Genomic DNA, 24,968 nt, shown 5'->3' with positions numbered 1-24,968 from the left:
TGCTGGGGAGTTATGGTTGATCCACCCAAGGTAATTACAATATCAGGCGTAGGTGGGTTAGTAGAAGGAGAAGTTCAGTTTTGTAGAGATTTCAGTTTGAGATGGATGTAGGACATGGTGTTAGAGATAGTGTGGATGATGTCAAGAGAAGATGTGTATAATATCTGATACTCATATTTTATCGGAGCCTGCCTCATTAATTAAAAGTAGTGAATGATACCTGTGCACTTGAATAACAAGGTTAAAACAATAAATACGTTTTACTGGGGGTAATGCGGGCACAAGAAACAAACCATGACCTGCATGTTTTCCTCCGCTTCTTGATAAAATGCTGTTGTGAAAAGTGTTTTGATTTAGCGCAACTGTGGGAGCACAGTACACGAGCGTAGGCGCTATCTGATGCTGAAAACTCAATCACCCTCAGCCCGACCTTACAACTTTATGTACACAGTTCACAATTACACAATTTACCTGCTCTGTTGTTTTACCAGAACAGGGAAAGTTTTTTTTCTCCTGGCTTCCTGATAACGGGAGACAAGCCAACACAGGAGTCACAGATAACGGCACAATCACTTTCTTGTAGAAAACATTATGGAATTTCCTAAATATAATTTGTCACCAGTTTTATTCTGTCCCATCAAAGAGCAGAATAAAATAGGAACAGGGACCCTGATTCTAATTCTGGTGCGTCTACTGGGCTTCTTGCTGTAGTCTTCATAAATCACTTTTATCTCCTGCAGCTCTGCTAGTCCTCTCACAGATGAGCTTCTGCTATGTAGTCCTCAGTACTAGTGAGATATCCATACCCCCACCACTAATTGGCAACTTTCTGCCTATCAGTGGTGAGAGCAGGGTAATATAGAGACTATAATTTAGAGGACTAGACAAGCTGCAGTGTTAAAATGGTGATTTATTCAAACTACAGCAAGAAGCCCAGTAATTGACCAAGCGCTGCAATCAGGGACTCTGCCTCAATTTTATGCTGCATTTCAGAAGAATAAACCTGTTGACAGATTCCTTCTAAAAACGTCTTTTCACTCATGCTTTAAAGATTTGGACAGTGTCTATATGGATCACAGCTCTTGTGGACTTGAGCGCAGATCTGTTCTCTTCCATGGGCTTTCTATAGGAAAAATATACACTTTCCTTGAGATTTTACCTATAGTAACAACAGGTTATCAGGATCCACAGTAGAAGACTCGTCCATCCAACATGATCAAGTGATTTTTTTTCCATTGACTCAAAAGCAGGAAAGTTATATATATAAACTCCTATAAATAAACAGAAGGAAGTGGAGTTGTTCTGTGCTGCTGAATTTATAAAAAAACAGAATCCAGGACCAAGAACGGAAACCAAGACCAAGAACGGAATCCAGGACCAAGAAAGGAATCTAGGACCAAGAAAGGAATCTAAGACCAAGAGCGGAATCCAGGACCAAAAACAGAGTCCAGGACCAAGAACGGAATCCAGGACCAAAAACAGAATCCAGGAGCAAGAACGGAATTCTGGTCCAAGAACAGAATTTAGGACCAAGGATGGAATCGAGGTCCAAGAACAGAATCCAGGACCAAGAATATTTTACAAGTTGTTGTCCATAGGAAGAAGTCGGGTTTACTTTCAAACAAATTGTCAATAAACCACATTCATCCATTCTGGGACCTGGAATCCATCTTTTGTAAATTCAGCAGATCAGAACAACTCAACTCCCTTCTGTTTATTCATACTACAATTCCTATGGATGCTGCAGCGATTGTCATTTTTGCAGTGATAACGGTTGTGTCACACACAACCCCTGCAATCTATTCACCCATCCTGTATAACTTAAATAAGACCCAATTGTGCTATTTGATTCCCCTCTGACTTCAAACTTCTTTAAGTAGCATACTCCCAACAAAATGTTATTACAGTAACTCAATTATTTAAGAGTCTCAGATGGTGCCTCAATCATAGACCGTAGTAATGTTAGCCTATATTTTGATCGGAAAGAAAACATTCTAAGACAGGTTTCTCTCAGTGAAACATGGTGGAGGCCATTTCTATAGTGATTACCTTTATAGATTAAACAACTGTGATTTGCTAATTAAATGCATTTAGAAATGTATTTAGAGTGTAATTTTCTTTAGTTATTGAGTTTTTTCTATTCTCCGAGAACCCCTTGAAATACCTTGTAAAAATCCCTGAGCTCCCCTGATTCTGCTGCTTTTTTCCATTTTGTGCTATGTCGCTCTATCGCAGAGATATTCCCATTTGTTGTTTTTGTAGCGCAGTATCTGAAATCTTTGCTTGTAGTCCAAAGGGGCATTTCTTCAGAATTTTCTTGGGGGGGTTGCACTTACTCCCATCCCAAATGCAGCCAATCACTTTCAGGCAGCCAAACTAGCAGTCTCAGACGAGCTGTGATTAGCAGCATCTTAAAGGGAGGGGTGAATGTGCACGCCACCAAAGAAAACTCTGAAGAAATGCCCAGCTGGACTGCACAGCAGAAATTTCACATAATGCTCTCCAAGAGAAACAAATGTGAATACCTCAGCAATGGAGTGATGCAGCATAAAACAGGAAAGAGGGGCAAAATAAAGGGAAATTGGGGATTGTTCTATGGCATTTAACTCACTTTTTTCAGCAAGTGACAGGTCATCTTAAGGAAAGTTGCCCAACCACATAGTGGCCATGTGTGGTACTGCAGCCAGGCTTTTTATCCTTTTATTCTAAGTTTTTATATATTTTGATTACTCTATTTAACCTATTTTGTCACAAGCTTCTTGGATAACTTTGATAGTGAATACTTTGTCAGATCTTTGCACTAAATATGGAGAGAGGTAATGTGCAGCTGCATGTGCAGTGTGTGGGTGAGCATCTTCTCAGTACTGTAAACGAGCAGTGACTGCCCCATAAAAGCTGTGATGTTCCCTCTGTAAAGTGATGGAAGACGTCCAAGACTCCCACATTTTATTCATTGCACCATCAATGTGGATTAAAGTTCACAAGGTGAAGTCCTGATGGGTTCATCTCGTGGTTAGTCAGGGTCCAGTATAAACTCATCTCTCTCACCCACAAAGCTCTCCACAGTTCTGCACCGCCTTATATCTCCTCTCTCATCTCTGTCTATCGCCCTACACATGCCCTCCGTTCTACAAACGACCTAAGACTAAAGGTACCTTCACACTGAACAACTTAACAACGATAACGATAGCGATCCGTGACGTTGCAGCGTCCTGGATAGCGATATTGTTGTGTTTGACACGCAGCAGCGAACAGGATCCTGCTGTGATATCGTTGGTCGGAGCTAGAAGGCCAGCACCTTATTTCGACGCTGGATCACCCGCTGACATCGCTGAATCTGTGTGTGTGATGCAGATTCAGCGATGTCTTCACTGGTAACCAGGGTAAACATCGGGTTACTAAGTGCAGGGCCGCGCTTAGTAACCTGATGTTTACCCTGGTTACCATTGTAAATGTTAAAAAAAACAAACACTACATACTTACATTCCGGTGTCTGTCGGGTCCCCCGGCGTCCGCTTCCCTGCACTGTGTCAGCGCCGGCCGGCCGTAAAGCAGAGCACAGCGGTGACGTCACCTCTCTGGTTTAGGGCCGGCGCTTACACAGTGCAGGGAAGCGGACGCCGGGGGACCCGACAGACACCGGAATGTAAGTATGTAGTGTTTTTTTTTTTTTACATTTACACTGGTAACCAGGGTAAACATCGTGTTACTAAGCACGGCCCTGCGCTTAGTAACTCGATGTTTACCCTGGTTACCTGGGGACTTCGGCATCATTGGTCGCTGGAGAGCTCTCTGTGTGACAGCTCTCCAGCAACCACACAGCGACGCTGCAGCGATCGGCATCGTTGTCTATATCGCTGCAGCGTCGCTTAATGTGACGGTACCTTAACATCCCCTGTAATCCGAACCTCGCACCTCCGTCTCCAATACTTCTCTCATGCTGCGCCAGCTCTCTGGAATGCACTTTCCCAGACGATCAGACTGATACCTAGCCCCGACCTATTCAAGAGCTCTTTAAAAACCCATCTCTTCAAACAAGCCTACCACACCAACTACTCAGTAAACTAACTTTGCCCTGTTCCCGCCTTCCAAATATTACTCTGAATCTGCACCCTACTATTCATCTGTCTCCACACCCTCCATGCACATGATAACTGCATTTGATACTTGACTATTGCACTTAAACACACAGGCTGATGACCGGATCATGCAGCTTTATATGAAAATCCCTATGTATTATAATTGCCAGACCTGAAATAACAAGCACTTTTCACCTATTGTGTCCCCCCATTTCCTTGTAGAGTGTAAGCTTGCGAGCAGGGACTTCACCCCTAATGTCACTGTTTAAATTGTCTTAACTTGTATTGAATTTGTCTGTATATGTCCCCGCTTAATTGTAAAGTGCTGCGAAATATGTTGGCGCTATATAAATAAAAATTATTACTATTATTATTCATCATCATTGTGTTGACGCCGTACTATAAGGTATCATGATCCCATGTCACTTGTGTCTTTTGTCACTTCATTGTTTGCCATTCAGGACACCAGACAAGCCGAGTATTAACATTTTCTACAGCCGTCATTTTTTAGTAATTTGATTGAAGACGAGTAAAAAGACACTGTGGTCTCCAAAGTATTTTTCTACCAGTCGCACCATCAGCACAGACTCCCCATTCATCCATCCACTACAGGGGTGCCAGGCTGCAATCAGCGCTCGTCACCCACACTTCAACTTATGGCGGCAACGAGTGACCACAAGATGGAAATAAGCATGATGAGGTTCCAGCAATCCGCAGGAGCAGCAGACATTTCCCAGACTGAAATAGGATTAATCCAGAAGTGTAAATAATCACGTCCATGGCCCCATCCTTTATTTGTATAGTAGGGTACGGGCCATAGTCCGAGAAACTCAGATAGAAATACAGGGGTGAGTTGTCCTGCGTCTTAAAGGAGTTTTCTGACTTTCCATTTTATTACCCCAAATGCCTGCTCATCTTAAAAATAACAAATCATGACTTATCCCTTATTGTTTCGATACCCCCTCTCCACTGCACATTGTTAGTTTTTGTTGACATGGCTGCAGTGGTGGTGCAGTCCACCACAGCCACCCCACACAATATGATGGTTGGTCCTCCACACTATATGATGATCCCACACAGCCCCTATATAGTATGATGGTTCCCCCACAGACCTCTATATAGTATGATGGTCCCCCCACAGACCTCTATATAGTATGATGGTCCCCCCCACAGACCTCTACATAGTATGATGGTTCCCCCACAGACCTCTAGATAGTATGATGGCCCCCAAAAGTACCCCAAATAGTATGATGGTCCCCTCAACAGCCCCCTACATGGTAAGATGATCCCCCCAACAGCCCCATAAAAATGAAAAATCCATATACTCACCCAATGTAGACTGCTCGTCCTCTGCAGCCTCAGTCTCGTCATCTATCCAGTCTCGCAGTGGACGCTGGTGGCGCAATACAGTGACATCTTCATGCAGCCACCATTCTTTGTGTTGTACCGGCATCCAGTTCGCCACCAACAGGAAGGATTCAAAACAACCGGCGCACAGCCATAGAGCAAGTATATATAGGGGGTGCAAGTAGTAGAAATAAACTAGACAAAAGAAAAAAGAGAGGAAAGACTCTACTACAATATGCACACCACCCAATAACCGTATAACAAAATACAATTTTATTGGCACATATTTAAAACACAATTAAAATCGCTATGCTGCTTACAATCAACCTGGATACATGATGTAAATCCCTACAGATCTCTGTTACACAGCCTGTTAGATAAGCACAACAATATGCACACCATATAAAGTCAAATCACCCTGCCTAATGGCTCATGGGGTATCTAAGCGTGTGTGGACACCAGTATGCAGAACCATGCAAGGGTTAAAAGCGCCGTGGTGTAATACAAACCAACGCTTGAAGAAAATAGGCTGGAGGATACAGGAAGATTAGTGAGCCATAGCCCCACGCGTATCACCTCCCGAATGAGGCTTCTTCAGGGGAAGTAAGGAGAAAGCCAATTCTTAGGTATATATATGTAATAAGTGCTTAATAGCCTACCAGTGTGGAGCTGTGAATCGCCATAGGACCGGAACTGACGCGCCGGCCCGCATCCAGCAGCGAGATAAGTAAACAGGGCCCGCAGTTGCAGGTTAAGCTGCCGTAAAAAAACGCGCATGCGCACGCGGCTCACCGTGCACCGACATGGACGTGAGCAGCTGTTAGACATGAAAAGGCAAAAGACTTCCCTCCGGTCTGTGCGCGTCCGCAATCAGATCATAGACCACCCAACTGCGCATGCGCGGGAACGAGCCCTGCGCAAGCGCAGTGAAAAGGTAATACGGGGAAGATAAGAAAAGGAGAACACGAGAAAGATATAGAATACCTGTACAAGGCCAGAGAATCTGGATCAGACCAGGGTCAGCCTGAACATACGGCGTGGCAAGGAAAATGAACAAGCCCCACATGTGGTATAATACAAAGATATATACATGTATATATACACAATAGATTGTGGCCCAATTCTAACGCATCGGGTATTCTAGAATATGCATGTCCCCGTAGTATATGGACAATGATGATTCCAGAATTCACGGCAGACTGCGCCCGTCGCTGATTGGTCGAGGCAACCTTTATGACATCATTGTCGCCATGGCAACCATTATGACATCTACATCGATACTGTGCCCGTCACTGATTGGTCGAGGCCTGGCGGCCACGACCAATCAGAGACGCGGGATTGCTACGTCGATACTGTGCCCGTCGCTGATTGGTCGAGGCCTTGCGGCCTCGACCAATCAGAGACGCGGTATTTCCAGGATAGACAGACAGAAAAACCCTTAGACAATTATATATATAGATATGCGACACCTGTACATCAGATGCAAGCTGACAACGGCCGGCCCCGATCGCTCCTGCAGAATCATGTAATGCTCTTGTCAATCTCTTACATGGTATTTAACCCCTTTCCAACATGTGCCGTAATAATACGCACATGTCAGATTCCCCGTTTGTTGCAGCAGCACTGGGCCCGCACCATACTGGGCACATGACAGCTGATCTACACAGCTGACATGTGCCCCCAACAGCCGTGGGTGGAATCGTGATCCACCCACGGCTGTTAACTAGCTAAATGCCACTGTTAATCTCTGACAGCGGCTTTTAACTTGCAATTACAGGAAGCGTGTCACTGGCTGCGGTACCCGATATGTTAAAACCAATGGTGTTGTTCAAAAGTACAACTTGTCCGGCAAAGAACAAGCCATCACACAGCCCCGTTCGCAAGAGAATGAAAACGTTTCAGATGTCAGAAAAATGCGACAATTTATTTTTTAAAGTTCAGATTTTTTTTTTTTTAGCCACTAAAATGTATATAAAAAAACCTACACAAGATTGGGGTCTCCGTGACCGCACCAACCAGGAAACTCATGTCACTGGGTTAGGTTTACCACAGGAAGAACGGAGAAAAACAAAACCCTCGAAAAAATGGCCGAGTTGCTATTTTTCACCTAATGCCGCACTTAATATTTTTGTTCACGTCGTCCAGTACATTATGTGGTAAAATGATTGGTGTCATTCAAAACTACAACTCGTCCTGCATAATAACAAGCCCTTATGGTGACGGAAAAATAAAAAAGAAGGGGAGAAAAAACGAAAGTGCCAAAATGTAAATTGGCCGCTGTGGGAGAGGGGTAATATAGTCAGAACCCTTTTAACCCCTCACTTTCTGTAACAGATATGGCAAACTATGGATGATATATCTGGTTGTCCTGACAGGAGTGTAATAAGCTTATAATGCACGGTAGTGGTCACGTGGTGCCTCCTCCTGCATTCTACGCAGCACATAGCGCCATCTGGTGGACAATGAGCGTACGGCGCTTCCTTCTCCCTAGTCGTACAGATCGTTATTTGGACTGTACCATTTCACCCCCGTGTATCTTAATTTCACCACTTACAATAATGTAACAGTGGACATGATAATAAATAATAATAGTTAATTATTTTAATAAATATTGCACCTGTATCAGATTTTTTTTCCCGGAATGCCATTTATTCATATAATGATGAGGTAATGTGCGTCCCTCTGCCGACAATGGTACAGTCCCAAGATGGCGGCCACCATGAAAAAGACGGTGAGGCAGCTGGGGCCGGTATTTGGGGTGTTGGGGGGCTAATTGGGGGACCTTTTTGTGTTTAAAGTAGTTGAGGGGAAGCGGGGACAATTGTGTGCGCAATTTAGCGACATTTTCTGTGTAATGGAGGTGGAATTGTCAATCTCTTCCCAGTATGACCAAAACATGCAGCTCGCACATCCCTAAGTCTTAGCATGACATACTAGAGGCACAAGGAGGTGTAGCTTTCATTTACAGCCTGTTGTTTATAGTATTGGGGGGATTTTTAGCTGTTGTGGAACTATAACTCCCAGCTTGCCCAGGATGCCCAATTATTGGAAATTCTGAACTATCAGATGCAGAGAAATAATGTGGCACAAGGCACAACAATGTTATTCGCGGGACTACAACATGAGGCTAAATTCACACCAGGTATTTTTGCTGAGGTTTTTTTCTGCAGCCAAACCTGCACTCTTGGCATAAAAGAAGCAGCGTTAACGACTGATGTTTTGATGCGTTTGTGGTGAGTTTTTTAGTGCGTTTTTCAGGATCCCAAAGTTCAGTTTTGCTTCCACAACAGAAGCCTGACCACAGGTCACCAATACAGCGTTTTTCACCCACTGAAATGAATGGCTGGTGAAAAAAGGCACTAAAAACACGGATATCAGGTTTTGCTGCGGGTTTTTTGTGCCAAAACCTGATTCTATAGAATCAGACTTTTTTTTTTTATCAGCATGCACAGGAGACAAATCTAGCAAGCCAAAACCGCATCAAAAAATGCAAGGAATGTCAACGAAAAAATGCTTTTTTTTCTGCAGCTTCTTTCCTGCCAAGAGATCAGGTTTTATTTAAGAAAAAAACGCTGAAAATCGCCTACTGTGAACTTACCCTAGGGGTCGGAGTCGGTCCATTTTTATTCCGGCTCCACAGCACTGTGTATGCTTTCCAGTTTTTAAGGTCCATTTTTTAACACCCATTGTATTCAATGGTGGTGCGCGGATGTCCGGTTTCTCACACGGACCGTTTGTCTGTGTAGAAAAACACGCAGACATGTCTTTTTTTTTTTTTTTTCCCGGCACCACAGCAGAAATGCGTGCCGCACACGGATGACATTCTTGTGACATCTGTCTGACACGTACCCAAATGAAACTCTCCGGCGGCTGGAGAAAGCAGTTCAGTTAGCACTTTTCACAGCCGCTGGTTGCTGACTACAACTGTCATCATCCTCATCTGGTTCCCCTGCAATCAGTCAGGGGAATAGTCGGCGGTGTCTGACAGACGCCTCTCCATTACTAACCCCTGGGTTTAATGTCAGCAGACATTATACAGCTCACATCAACCCCAAAACGTTACACCGCTTGCCAACGCAGTAGGGCAAGTGGGAAGAGCCGAGGCTAAGTGCCAGAATTGGCGCATCTAATGTATGCGCCATTTCAGGGGTGGCTGAGGACTGGTGTTATTAGTCTGAGACCCTTCCCAGCCTATTAAGATCATCCTTCAGCTGTCTGTTTAGCCTTTGCTGGTTATTAAAAATAGGGAAGACCCTACGTCATTTTTTTTTTTGGGGGGGGTCTCTCCTTTTTAACAACCAGTAAAGGCTAAGCAAACAGCAGTGAACTGTTATTAATAGGCTGTGAAGCTTTATGGATATTGGCCTCTTCCCAGAATAATAGCACCACCTCCAAATGTCTACTTTCCCTCAGCTGGTTATTAAAAATAAGGGGGCCCCCCACAGCATTTTTTAAATTAATTTAATAAATACAAATCCAGTACTGATTATATATCACAATGACGTATTTCTATCCATCTATGTTCCTCATATCTATCTCTGAACATCTTTAATACTTAAAACTCTTTAATTTCTATGCTGCATTTCATTCTACATGTGTCACACTGACAGCATACGGACATACGGATGTCACATACGCACACCCGGATCTCACCAGTACTGGTTTTTCCAGTACCGGAATCAACAGGACATGTGAAGGGGCCTAAGAAGAGCGTTTGGAGGTCCCAGGACTCCTCATCTGCTCTTCTCTTCCCATCAGTTTCAGACAGTTATGGAGGTGACTTGTCTCATCTTCTTACATGGATAAAATTGCAAAGTGCTTGTAGAAACCAGCGAGGGATTTTTAATTCTGTAGTTTTTGCTTGTTTCCTAGGATACCAGCCACTGCTTCTTTCTATCAGAGGTGGATAATAGAACTTGCAAGTTCTTTACAATACATCTTATAAGTGCTGCTCTGGAGCTTCAGTTCAAACCTGTCTATAGTATCGATCCAGGAGTGCACAGGTCGGACTAGTGGTTCAGCCATACTGCTGGCCCGAGCTTTCACTCATTAGGAGTGCCCCACTTTCCTTGGCAAGAAGGAAGCTTTGAAACTTGGGAGTAGTGTGCGCCCGAAGAATCAGCATGAGACAAACCTTTTGAACTAGTGTGCAGAATTTCTGGCCATTGGGTCCCGTATTAGAGCTTATGAATATTGTAGCGTGGGTCTCCTAACTGACAACCCCCCCGCCATGAGCTGCTCTGCAGGACTCATGCTGGCCATGTATTATACAGACAGCCTCTTGCGTCAGTGACTGGCATGTAATCCTTCATTTCCCCTGCAGTGGGCATTACATATCTGTTGGTGTCCAAGAGGAAAACTGCTGGAATGTTGACCTGTCACCCCCAAAATCGAAGGTGAGCTAAGCCCACCGGCATCGGGCTTATCTACAGCATTCTGTAATGCTGTAGATAAGCCCCGGATGTATACTGAAAGAGGAGAAAAAGAGATTAGATTATACTCACCCAGGGGCAGTCTCGCTGCGGTCCGGTCTGATGGGCGTCGCAGTCCGGGGCCTCCCATCTTCTTACGATGACGTCCTCTTCTTGTCTCCACGCTGCGGCTCTGACGCAGGCGTACTTTGTCTGCACTGTTGAGGGCAGAGCAAAGTACTGCAGTGCGCAGGCGCCGGGAAAGGTCAGAGAGGCCCAGCGCCTGCGCACTGCAGTACTTTGCTCTGCCCTCAACAGAGCAGACAAAGTATGCCTGCGCCGGAGCCGCAGTGTGAAGACAAGAAGAGGACGTCATTGTATGAAGATGGGAGGCCAGGGACCGGACCGCGACGCCCAGTTGAGTATAATCTAACCTTTTTCTCATCTTTCAGGATACATCGGGGGCTTATCTACAGCATTACAGAATGCTGTAGATAAGCCCCTGATGCTGGTGGGCTTAGCTCATCGTCGATTTTGGGGGTGACAGGTTCCCTTTAAGGTTTTATTAGTCCCTTTACCTCCCATGATACAATCTAGCCTGGAAAAGAAAGTGAGCAGGAGAGAAGAGCAATGGCTCGGTCTGCTCTCCAGTACAGTCTATAATAAAAGCCAGTGCTGGACCCCCGTGTAGACTGTCCAGCCATCAGAAAGTATCTTATAAATAGACAGGATACATTCCATCCTAGGGAGGGCTCCTCATGGCTGCCATGAATAGTTAGAATAGTTTTCCAGCATTAAGGCCAATCACTCTTTTGGACTATCACTTTAAAGAAGCACTCCATTACTGTTTTTACCCCCTAAACCAGTGTAATGTTAGTGTAGTGTCAGTGTGTTAATATACTCACTGATCGCTGTCTTTTCCAGTATCCAGTGTCGGTCCGACCCTTGTTTGAGTCACATGAAGGCAATTTGGACTCTCCAGATCACTCTGTGAGCAAGCCAGAAGTCTTTACTATGTAAACCTATGGACCCTCGCCTTACTTTTTAAAGCCCACTTTCAGGTGATGCAGAAGGTATCATAATCTGGAGAGTCTGAATAGCCATCACGTGACTCAAGAGGATCCAAGTGGTGCTGGATACCTGAGAAGACGGCGATCGGAGAGTATATTAACACACTGACACTACACTAACATTTACACTATTGTAAGGGGAAAAAAGTTCTGAGAGTGGAGGTTCAGGACTCCTTGTCCCATCCATTTTTTCCCTCCTGTTTACATCACTTTCCTTTTTCTCTCAGGTTGCTGAAGATGTGAATGTCACCTTTGAGGACCAGCAAAAAATTAACATCTTTGCAAGAAATACAAGTAGAATGACAGAGCTGAAGGATGAGATTGAAGTAAAGAAGGTAATGCCCCCTCCTGGCCTTTAGATGTAATTACAGCAGTGGCTGCTATAAAGTATAATTATTTACCCAGATTCTCTTTCCATCACAAAGACACCGTGAGATCATAGGAAGCGCCATAAAGTTGTCTAATACACTTTGCAACTGGAAAAATACAACTTTACCGCAACTACGATCTCAAGGCCGTGTTCACACATTCAGTATTTGGTCAGTATTTTACATCAGTATCTGTAAGCCAAAACCAGGAGTGGGTGATAAATACAGAAATGGTGACGTTCTTCTATTATACTTTTCCTCTGATTGTTCCACTCCTGGTTTTGGCTACAAATACTGATGTAAAATACTGACCGAATACTTTCGCTTTAGAGCAGAATCCACATCATCCTGAGTTTTCCATCCTCATCGCACTTTCAGTATCTGTTTGTTTATCCAATGATTTGCTATCACTCCTTTTGAGACTATTAGTTTCACCATAAGCAGTCATTACCAAGAAATACTGTCCCGGGTTTCCTTTAACCAGTTCACCCCTGGGCAATTTGATGTTTTTTATTGTTTCATTTTTTTCCCTCCCCTTTTTCCAAGAGCCATAACATTTTTATTTTTCTATCCATATAGCTGGATGAGGACAAGTTGCACTTTTGAATGACACCATTCTTTTTATCATGTGATGTACTAGAAAAAGAGAAAACAGTTCATGTGTTGAAATTGCAAAAAAAAAGTGCAATTGCACAATTGTTTTCTATTTACCATGTTCACTGTATGGTAAAACCAGGCGTTATGATTCTCCAGGTCAGTACAAGTACGCATAAACCAAACATGTATAGTTTTTTATATTATTATTATTATTGAAGTGAAAAGAATTCAAAAATTTGTAAGAAAACATTTGCTTTTGTCTCTATTTTCCGAGACTCAAAGGAATTTAAATTCTAGGGATCTGGGGTTGTGTGAGGGCTTATTTTTTTTTTGTGCTTTAGCTGACACTTTACTGATACCATTTTGGAGTACATGCAATGTTTTTTTCCTTTTTTTGCATTTTATTGCAATGTTGCGGCGGCAAAAAAGTTATTCTGCCATTTTGATTCTTTTTCTCATTACACGATAAGATTAATTTACGTTATATTTTGATCGGATTTTAACGAACGCAGCGTTACAAAATATGTGTATTTTTCTATATTTTTTTTTATTTTCAGTGGGGCAAAAGAGTTGATTTGATTTGTGTTTTTTTTTTTTTATATTGTTTTCCATATTTTACTTTTTACTGTATTTGTTAGTCCCCTTAGGGACCTTGAAGCTGTGATCATCTGATCACGTGTTATGTATAGAGAAAATCATGATTTCCAATGAATGCCAGCCATGGGCTGGTTTTCACAGGTGGATTGTAATGACTGACACTGTGGTCATCAGCAGACCTCCAGCAGTAATGACAACCCATCGGCACCCCACGATCATGTCTCAGGCGCATCAGTGAGAGCATAGAATGATGCGCTCCCTGCCGATGCATATTAAATGCCGCTGTCAAAGATTAACAGCGATATCTAGCAGGTTAACAGCCTTGGGCGAAGCTCCGCTCCACCCATGACTGTTAAAAGCATTTATTGGCTGATTAAATCAGCCCACATGTACTGGGAAAGAAGTGGGCTCGGCATTTGAGCCCTCATCAAAGTCGGGGACACGACTTTCGAATTAGATGTACGTCAAAAGCCATGAAGGGGTTAAACGACAACCGCATGTAGAACTGCACTGATGGCCAATTTTCCTCTAATTAGGGTTTTATATTTCTCATTAGAATAAATGAATTAAAACCACACAAACAATATATAAAACACTCGGCACGTTGGCGTCTGTTTGACTCTGGGTTTCACCTGTTGACCTCTTCTTGGGTAATAATAAAACCCCAGTGGGAGGCAATTTGTCAATCAGTGTTGCTCTTTGTGCCGTTGTTCTTCAAGAGAATCTTGTGAAAGTATTGTTGACTGTGACTATTTGTGGAACTACTAGTCTCAGCAGGACTGATAGCGACATAACTGGATGAAATACATCTATACTCCAAGTGTGATGAAGATGGAAGATTTTCTGTGATGTGAGTTTTGCTGTAAAGATCACAGATGCGGTAACATTGTATTACATCCACCATACAATCTGTCCCCCACAGACTGTAATATACAGACAGGAATATCTCCTTCCTGTACTGTAAGGGTATGTACACACGTATAATGGTCCACTGCGGATTTCTCCGCAGCGGATTTGATAAATCTGCAAGGCAAAAACTCTGCGTTTTTGCAGCAGATTTATCGCGGATTTTCATGATGTTTTTGGGTGGATTTCACTGTGGTTTTACACCTGCGGTTTTCTGTTGGAGCAGGTGTAAAACCGCTGCGGAATCCGCAGAAAGAATTGACATGCTGCGGAATGTAAACCGCTGCGTTTCTGCGCGATTTTTTCCGCAGCATGGGCACAGCGTTTTCTGTTTCCAATAGGTTTACATTGTAATGTACAGTACAGACCAAAAGTTTGGACACACCTTCTCATTTAAAGATTTTTCTGTATTTTCGTGACTATGAAAATTGTACATTCACACTGAAGGCATCAAAACTATGAATTAACACATGTGGAATTATATGCTTAACAAAAAAGTGTGAAACAACTGAAATTATGTCTTATATTCTAGGTTCTTCAACGTAGCCACCTTTTGCTTTGATGACTGCTTTGCACACTCTTGGCACTCAGAAGGTGTGTCCAAACTTTTGGTCTGTACTGTAAACTCATGGGAAACTGCTGCAGACCCACAGCTGCTGAAACGCTGCGGATCCGCAGCAAAATCCGCATCGTGTGCACATAGCCTAAGTAGTGCAGATTTTAGATGTCACCACGTCTGTGACCATAGAAAGCACAAGGCCATAGGTCAGGAAACATCCCATGTTCTTATAATGTTGCTCCTCAGCTGCTGCATAACCTCATTTTACAAAGGGAAGAGTGAGATTCATGTAACTAGTATTAAAGGCTGATTCAAGTGAGCTGCTTCTCGGTGTTAGTACAAGCCGCTCCTCCTATAGGATATCTTTCATAGATGTTCATTATATAATACACGACACAAATGCGATTATACCATGTGGGCCAGTGCCCCTCCCCACCCCCAAATTTCTATCTGTGTGCCCTCTTGGACAGATTCTTTAGATTTACCTCCTATAAGTTTCTTCTCCATATGACCTAAACTAATTTGTGACAGGACCTTAAAGGGAACCTGTCACCCCCAAAATGGAAGGTGAGCTAAGCCCACCGGCATCAGGGGCTTATCTGCAGAATCCTGGAATGCTGTAGATAAGCCCCCAATGTATCCTGAAAGATGAGAAAAAAGAGGTTAGATTATACTCACCTGGGGGGGCGGTCCTGGTCCGGTTCTGGTCCGATGGGTGTCGCGGTCCGGTCCGGGGCCTCCCATCTTCTTACGATGACGTCCTCTTCTTCTCTTCACGCTGCGGCTCCGGTGCAGGCATACTTTGCCCTGTTGAGGGCAGAGCAAAGTACTGCAGTGTGCAGGTGCCGGGAAAGGTCAAAGAGGCCCAGCGCCTGCGCACTGCAGTACTTTGCTCTGCCCTCAACAGGACAGACAAAGTACGCCTGCGCCGGAGCCGCGGCGTGAAGACAAAAAGAGGACGTCATCCTATGAAGATAGGAGGCCCCGGACCGCGACACCCATCGGACTGGATCGGGACCACCCCTGTGTAAGTATAATCTTTTTCTCATCTTTCAGGATACATCGGGGGCTTATCTACAGCATTCCAGAATCCTGTAGATAAGTCCCTGATACTGGTGGGCTTAGCTCACCTTCGAATTTGGGGATGACAGGTTCCCTTTTAAATATGAGCAGCTCCCATATGTAGTCAGAGCTTTGTAAAAACACTGATCATCTACTATATAATTGTCTAAGGGTCACTTCCATCTGTCCTTCTGTCTGTCTGTCACGGATATTCATTGGTCGCGGCCTCTGTTTGTCATGGAATCCAAGTCACTGATTGGTCTCGCCAGCTGCCTGTCATGGCTGCCGCGACCAATCAGCGACGGCCACAGTCCGATTAGTCCTTCCCTACTCCCCTGCAGTCAGTGTCCGGCGCCCGCCCCATACTCCCCGCAGTCACCGCTCACACAGGGTTAATTCCAGCGGTAACGGACCGCGTTATGCTGCGGGTAACTCACTCCGTTACTGCCGCTATTAACCCTGTGTGACCAAGTTTTTACTATTGATGCTGCCTATGCAGCGTCAATAGTAAAAACATCTAATGTTAAAAATAATAAAATAAAAAATCATTATATACTCACCTTCCGCCGCCTTTCCCGCTCCTCGCGACGCTCCGGTGACCGCTCCATGCAAGCGGCAGGTTCCGGTGGCAAGGATGGCATGCGAGAAGGACCTGCCATGACGTCACGTTCATGTGACCGCGACGTCATCACACCCTGGGACCGGAAGCTGCCGCCTGCACTGCACACAGGCGACAGAACTACAAGGGGCCCTCGGAAGGTGAGTATATGTTTATTTTTTAACCTGTGACATACGTGGCTGGGCAATATACTACGTGGCTGGGCAATATACTACGTGGCTGGGCAATATACTACGTGGCTGGGCAATATACTACGTGGCTGGGCAATATACTACGTGGCTGGGCAATATACTACGTAGCTGGGCAATATACTACGTGACTGGCCAATATACTATGTGGCTGGGCAATATACTACGTGGCTCTGTGCTGTATACTACGTCGCTGTGCAATATACTATGTGGCTCTGTGCTGTATACTACGTCACTGGGCAATATACTACGTGACTGGGCAATATACTATGTAACTGGGCAATATACTACGTGGCTGGGCAATATACTACGTCACTGGGCAATATACTACGTGGGCTTTGCAATATACTTCGTGGACATGCATATTCTAGAATACCCGATGCGTTAGAATTGGGCCACCATCTAGTGTATATTATAACCTACATCAAGCTTCTGTTGTGACACGAAGAATTATACATTTCAGATGGATGCATCTGCAGAAGTATGTTAAAGGGGTTGTCCACTACTAGGGCAACCCCTACTTAAACTAAATGTTCGGCCCCGAGTAAAATAATAAAGCCTATACTTACCTCCCATGTCTTTTGGCTCTATTCCAGTGGTGTCGGCACTCGTGTCCCTGCGGCTGTGATGGGGTGGAGTGACACGTGATGCTCGGCTCCCAATGAGCTCTGGCATCACTGTCTCCTTCTTCAGAGAAACTGAACATGAAGAGGAGAAGTCCGGGCTGCAGCTGATCCCTGGCTTCTTTTCATGTTCAGTTTGTCTGAAGGTGGAGACAGTGACACATAGCCCTGGGCAGAGCGAATGCTGACACCACGGGAATGGCGCCGGCACGATAAGTGACTATAGACATTATCACGGGGGAACATTTAGGGTATGTGCACACGTTCAGGATTTCTTGCAGAAATTTCCTGAAGAAAACCGGAAATTTTCTGCAAGAAATCCGCATTTTTTTTTTTGCGTTTTTTTTCCGTTTTTTTCGCGTTTTTTTAGCATTCTGCAAGCGTAATTAGCTTGCAGAATGCTAAAGTTTTCCAAGCGATCTGTAGCATCGCTTGGAAAACTGACTGACAGGTTGGTCACACTTGTCAAACATACTGTTTGACAAGTGTGACCAACTTTTTACTATAGATGCAGCTTATGCAGCATCTATAGTAAAAGATAGAATGTTTAAAAATAATTAAAAAAATAAAAAAATGCTTATACTCACCCAGACATCTCATCAGCGGCGTCCGTTCGTCTTCCTATAGCTGGTCTGTGCGCACAGGGCCTTCCGTGACGTCACGGTCACGTGAGCGGTCACATGACCGCTCACGACCAATCACAGGACAGTGACGTCATCGGCAAGGTCCTTCGCCGCACATCAGCTACAGGCAGGGCCGCCATCAGGGCATGACAGGCATCACTGCTGTATGGGGCCCGGAGATGAGGAGCAAAAAGGGGGGCCCGCCGCCCGAGCACGCTGACAACCCGGTCCGCGCTCTGCTCGGGCCCCCTCTGACATTTTATTCATGCTGCTGCAGCTGCTGCGCTGCTATTGAGCCGATTAACTACCTGTGGGCTGGCGTCTCCGCGTCTGGCGTGTGTAAATGCAGGCTAAATGAGCGCTGTAGCTTTAAGGGGCCCGGTGCATCATGGGCGTGTGACGTCACACGCTGCCCTGCTCCACTTCCTCATACCAGAGCAGAGCAGCGTGCGGTGTGCCACGTGCCTGCTGCGGACGGCGGTGGAGCAGACGGCGGAGCAGAAGAGGCAGGCCGGCGGCAGCAGGGGACCACCGCACGATGAGAGGACCGAGGACGTGCAGGATGCTGGAGCTGCTCTGCAGACCGGACCAGACGAGTGGAGCCGGCGGCGGGCGAGCAGGGTTAGTACCGTCCGTCCGGACTCCGGATGCAAACAGGGCCCGGGGGTGAGGGCCCGGGGGTGAGGGCCCGGGGGGGGGGGGGGGGTTTATTTGCTGCCTGCCTGCACGGGGGTCTGATTCAAACAGGGCCCGGGGGGCCCCCACCCCCAAGCCCTGTTTGAATCAGACCCTCCATGCAGGCAGGCAGCAAATAAACCCCCCCCCCGGGCCCCCACCCCCAAGCCCTGTTTGAATCAGACCCTCCATGCAGGCAGGCAGCAAATAAACCCCCCCGGGCCCCCACCCCCGGGCCCTGTTTGAAGCAGACCCCCCGTGCAGGCAGGCAGCAAATAAACCCCCCCGGGCCCTGTTTGAATCAGACCCCCCGTGCAGGCAGGCAGCAAATAAACCCCCCCGGGCCCCCACCCCCGGGCCCTGTTTGAATCAGACCCCCCGTGCAGGCAGGCAGCAAATAAACACCCCCGGGCCCTCACCCCCGGGCCCTCACCCCCGGGCCCTGTTTGAATCCGACCCGTGGTGCAGGCTGAGGCAGGCAGCAAATAAACCCCCCCCCACCCCGGGCCCTGTTTGGGGGGGTCTATTTGCTGCCTGCCTGCACGGGGGGGGGGGGGGGGGGGGTCGGATTCAAACAGGGCCCGGGGGTGGGGAGGTTTGTTTGCTGCCTGCCTGCATGGATTCAAACAGGGCCCGGGGGGGGTTGGTTTGCTGCCTGCATGGATTCAATGAGGGGGGGGTTTGTTTGCTGCACATTCCAACAAGGCACAGGTGGAGGTGGTACACATATAAAGTATCCTTGCGTCCGTATCCTTGCGTCCCTGCTGGACACGGGGGCAGAGATGCTGGACACGGGGGCAGAGATGCTGGACACGGGGGCAGAGATGCTGGACACGGGGGCAGAGATGCTGGACACGGGGGCAGAGATGCTGGACACGGGGGCAGAGATGCTGGACACGGGGGCAGAGATGCTGGACACGGGGGCAGAGATGCTGGACACGGGGGCAGAGATGCTGGACACGGGGGCAGAGATGCTGGACACGGGGGCAGAGATGCTGGACACGGGGGCAGAGATGCTGGACACGGGGGCAGAGATGCTGGACACGGGGGCAGAGATGCTGGACACGGGGGCAGAGATGCTGGACACGGGGGCAGAGATGCTGGACACGGGGGCAGAGATGCTGGACACGGGGGCAGAGATGCTGGACACGGGGGCAGAGATGCTGGACACGGGGGCAGAGATGCTGGACACGGGGGCAGAGATGCTGGACACGGGGGCAGAGATGCTGGACACGGGGGCAGAGATGCTGGACACGGGGGCAGAGATGCTGGACACGGGGGCAGAGATGCTGGACACGGGGGCTATGAATGATGCTGGACACGGGGGCAGAGATGCTGGACACGGGGGCTATGAATGATGCTGGACACGGGGGCTATGAATGATGCTGGACACGGGGGCTATGAATGATGCTGGACACGGGGGCTATGAATGATGCTGGACACGGGGGCTATGAATGATGCTGGACACGGGGGCTATGAATGATGCTGGACACGGGGGCTATGAATGATGCTGGACACGGGCAGAATGGAGATATGGGGTATAACGAAAGACATGGGGGCATGATTGGAGACAGATCGTGCAGGATCATGGGGCAGGATGGATATGATGGAGACAGATGGGGCAGGATGGGGAGGTCATATGGGGCAGGATGGATACTCATGAGGGCAGGATGGGAGAACATATGGCTGACGCCAGGAATGAGACACACGGGGCCAGGATGGGGAATATTATTACCATAGGGACTAATTAAGGGATATTATTACTGCAGTGATGTATTTATTTTTTGAGGACACTGTTTTAAATGAGGGGGCGGTCCTGTTACTGTGTAGAGTGACACTATGTCGCCTCTTTTTCTTTATGCGGTGTAATGTAGAAGTTGGGAAAAATTAAGTAATGTGTTCTACAAGCGGAGCTCAAGATAACTCTGTTATTTCCTGCAGAGACGAGTCCTGGCTGGAAGACATGATGGCGGTCTGTGCTGGATGAAAGATGAAGGACTTCACCTAGAGACGTCACTGGTAAGTCAGTGTTACCTGTACACTGACACTATACACTGTATACTATATACAGAGCTCCTGTGTATAATTTCACTAGTGATCACTGTATTATCTGTACACAGACACTGCATACTAAGTACAGCTCTCCTGTGTATAATGGCACTTAGGCCGGGGTCACACTGGTGCGAGATACGGCCGAGTCTCGCTGGTTAAAAGCAAGCTGTGGCACCTGCACTCCGGAGCGGAGCGTGCAGCTGCATAGCAATACATGGAGCTGCACGCTCCGCTCCGGAGTGCCGGTGCCACAGCTTGCTTTTAACCAGCGAGACTCGTCCATATCTCGCACCAGTGTGTCTCCGGCCTTATGGTGATAGTGTGGTGCTTTTTTTTTTATTACTGATCAGAATTGTAGTATTCAGTCACTATGTGGTGGTAATATGTGGTCTGGACATGGTGTTGCGGTATTTGTCCCTTGTATGTGATATTATTCGATCACTGTGGTGGTAATATGCGGTCTGGTCATGGTGTAGCGGTATTTGTTCTTTGTATGTGATATTATTCGATCACTGTGGTGGTAATATGCGGTCTGGTCATGGTGTAGCGGTATTAGTTCTTTGTATGTGATATTATTCGATCACTGGTGGTAATATGTCATCTGGTCATGGTGTAGCGGTATTTGTTTTTTATGTGATATTATTGGTCATTTTAAAAATTGAAAAATAAATAAAAATATACCTAAATTGTTTTGCATATTTTAACAAATATTTAATAGGTTACAGCAGAGTAGGGCCTCACCAAAAGAGTCTACCGTGTTATGGTGGCGGCTTACAAAATCTTTTGGCCAAAACAAAAGCTGCCGGCTGTATGTGTGATCTGGTGATGGGAACTGTTAGGGTATGTGTCCACGTTAAGTAAACGCTGCGTGTTTGACGGTGCGTGGGGCCACAGCGTCAAACACGCAGCGTTCAGATGTTCCAGCATAGTGGAGGGGATTTTATGAAATCCCGTCTCCACTATGCGTGGTAACACGCACCCGGCGGCCCTGCGACTCCGGACATGCGGCGCTTCTTTTAAGATCGCAGCATGTCCGTGTTCCTTGCGGCAGCTGCGCCGCCGCAAGCTATAACACAGGGCCCTATGTGTGGGGTGCGATGATCCCGGATGTGTGCAATTAACACATCCGGCATCATCGCGTCACAGTAGGGGGAGGGGCTTAGCGCCGAGCGGGTTTGCCGCGCTGAGCGGGTTTGCCGCTCCGACGCAGCAACCGCTGGCCATCCTGAAGGTGGACACGTACCCTCAATGTGTGATTGGTGAGAAGTGGAGTTTTTCCAAGAGAGAGCGGTGGGACTGTGGACAGTTCGAGGGGTGGAGCGTGGAGGCGGGGCTGGGGTGGAGCCTGGGCGGAGTCTCAAGGGGGCCCCGAAAATGTTGCCAGTATGGGGCCCCGAAATTTCTAGTGGCAGCCCTGGCTACAGGAACCGAACGGCAGCGTGCAGCGGTGAGGCGGGAACACTGCGCGGGACATCGAGGGTGAGTATAGGACTATTTTTTATTTTATTTCTTATTTTTTGACCACTTATATGGTGCCCAGTGCGTGGAGGAGAGTCTCCTCTCCTCCACCCTGGGTACCAACCGCACATAATCTGCTTACTTCCCGCATCGTGGGCACAGCCCCGTGCGGGAAGTAAGCAGATCAATGGACTCCTAGGTGTGCGGAATCCCTGCAATTCCGCATTTTTAATGAACATGTTGCTTTTTTTTCCGCTATGCGATTTTTTCGCGGAAAAAATCGCAACATTTGCACAAAAAATGCGGAATACCTTGTAAATAATAGGAGGCATATGTTAGCGTTTTTTTCGCGTTTTTATCACGTTTTTATAGCGAAAAAACGCGAAAAAAACGCTAAAAATCCTGAACGTGTGCACATGGCCTTAGTTTAAGAAGGGGTTGTCGTAGTAGTGGACAGCTCCTTTAATCAGAGTGGATCCTCGTTATCAATACTGTGATCATTAAATTAACATTAACTGTTTCTCAAATTATAGAAGGAGCTTCAGAACCTGGAAGACGCCTGTGACGACATCATGATGCTAGACGAGTCTCTGCTTATCCCTTATCAGATCGGAGATGTTTTTATTAGTCATCCCCAAGAGGAGACTCAAGATATGCTGGAGGGTGCAAAGGTTAGTCACACAATATAACTTCTGTAATTCCCTCGTATGTCCAAGAATATGATTATTATAATACTGCCCCTACGTACAAGAATTTAATATAATACTGCCCCTATCTACAAGAATATAATTACTATAACACTACCCCTATGTACAAGAATATATTTACTATAATACTGCCCCCTATGTACAAGAATATAACTACTATAATACTGCCTCCTATGTACAAGAATAAAACTACTATTATACTGCCCCCTATGTACAAGAATATATCTACTATAATACTGTCTCCTATGTACAAGAATATAACTACTATAATACTGTCTCCTATGTAGTAGAATATTACTAATATAATACTGCCCCCTATGTGCAAAATGTAACTACTATAATACTGCTCCTATGTACAAGAATATAATTACTATAATACTGCTCCTATGTACAAGAATATATTTACTATAATACTGCTCCAATGAACAAGAATATAACTACTATAATACTACTATGTACAAGAATATAATTACTATAATACTGCTCCAATGAACAAGAATATAACTACTATAATGCTGCTCCTATGTGCAAGAATATAACTACTATAATACTGCCCCTATGTACAAGAATATAACTACTATAATACTGCCCCTATGTACAAGAATATAACTACTATAATACTGCTCCTATGTACAAGAATATAACTACTATAATACTGCCCCTATGTACAAGAATATAACTACTATAATACTGCGCCCTATGGTCAATAATATAACTACTATAATACTGCTCCTATGTTCAAGAATATAACTACTATAACATGCTCCTATGTACAAGAATATAACTATTATAATACTGCCTCTATGTACAAGAATATAACTACTATAATACTGCTCCTATGTTCAAGAATATAACTACCGTATATACTCGAGTATAAGCCGACCCGAGTATAAGCCGACCCCCTAATTTTGCCACAAAAAACTGGGAAAACTTATTGACTCGAGTATAAGCCTAGGGTGGAAAATGCAGCAGGTACCGGTGAATTTCAAAATTAAAAATAGATGCTCCATACCGTTCATTATGGCCCCATAGATGCTCCACATAAAGCTGTGCCACATATAATGCTCTGCACCGTTCATTATGGCCCCATAGATGCTCCACATAAAGCTGTGCCATACATAATGCTCTGCACCGTTCATTATGGCCCCATAGATGCTCCACATAAAGCTGTGCCATATATACAATGCTCTGCACCGTTGCCCCATAGATAGCTGTGCCATATATATAATGCTCTGCACCGTTGCCCCATAGCTGTGCCATATATATAATGCTCTGCACCGTTGCCCCATAGCTGTGCCATATATATAATGCTCTGCACCGTTGCCCCATAGCTGTGCCATATAGTGCTCTGCACCGTTGCCCCATAGCTGTGCCATATAGTGCTCTGCACCGTTGCCCCATAGCTGTGCCATATAGTGCTCTGCACCGTTGCCCCATAGATAGCTGTGCCATATAGTGCTCTGCACCGTTGCCCCATAGCTGTGCCATATAGTGCTCTGCACCGTTGCCCCATAGCTGTGCCATATAGTGCTCTGCACCGTTGCCCCATAGCTGTGCCATATAGTGCCCTGCACCGTTGCCCCATAGCTGTGCCATATAGTGCTCTGCACCGTTGCCCCATAGCTGTGCCATATAGTGCTCTGCACCGTTGCCCCATAGCTGTGCCATATAGTGCTCTGCACCGTTGCCCCATAGATAGCTGTGCCATATAGTGCTCTGCACCGTTGCCCCATAGATAGCTGTGCCATATAGTGCTCTGCACCGTTGCCCCATAGATAGCTGTGCCATATAGTGCTCTGCACCGTTGCCCCATAGCTGTGCCATATAGTGCTCTGCACCGTTGCCCCATAGCTGTGCCATATAGTGCTCTGCACCGTTGCCCCATAGCTGTGCCATATAGTGCTCTGCACCGTTGCCCCATAGCTGTGCCATATAGTGCTCTGCACCGTTGCCCCATAGCTGTGCCATATAGTGCTCTGCACCGTTGCCCCATAGCTGTGCCATATAGTGCTCTGCACCGTTGCCCC

General features: G+C 46.1%; 1 protein-coding gene across 4 annotated transcripts in view; it reads left to right on the top strand.

Moving 5' to 3' along the window:
• The first annotated feature begins 6,875 nt into the window (after nucleotides 1-6,875).
• The window catches only part of PFDN4 (prefoldin subunit 4), a 23,310-nt gene continuing 5,217 nt past the window's right edge, over nucleotides 6,876-24,968 (top strand). The window contains exons 1-3 of one of the 4 annotated variants that reach the window (XM_077253173.1): nucleotides 6,876-6,951; nucleotides 12,135-12,242; nucleotides 22,768-22,905. In XM_077253173.1, coding sequence (XP_077109288.1) covers nucleotides 6,907-6,951; nucleotides 12,135-12,242; nucleotides 22,768-22,905 — 291 coding nt within the window. In that variant the 5' untranslated portion in view covers nucleotides 6,876-6,906. Of the gene's footprint in view, nucleotides 6,952-8,072; nucleotides 8,158-8,532; nucleotides 8,569-10,179; nucleotides 10,203-12,134; nucleotides 12,243-22,767; nucleotides 22,906-24,968 lie in introns of those variants that run through there. The other 3 variants (XM_077253174.1, XM_077253172.1, XM_077253175.1) reach the window with 3 other exon arrangements.

This window comes from Ranitomeya variabilis, chromosome 4 (assembly GCF_051348905.1).
Source record: "Ranitomeya variabilis isolate aRanVar5 chromosome 4, aRanVar5.hap1, whole genome shotgun sequence".
Lineage (NCBI taxonomy): Eukaryota > Metazoa > Chordata > Amphibia > Anura > Dendrobatidae > Ranitomeya > Ranitomeya variabilis.
The sequence above is the reverse complement of the archived record's forward strand: the minus strand, read 5'-3'. Positions and strand labels throughout refer to the sequence as shown.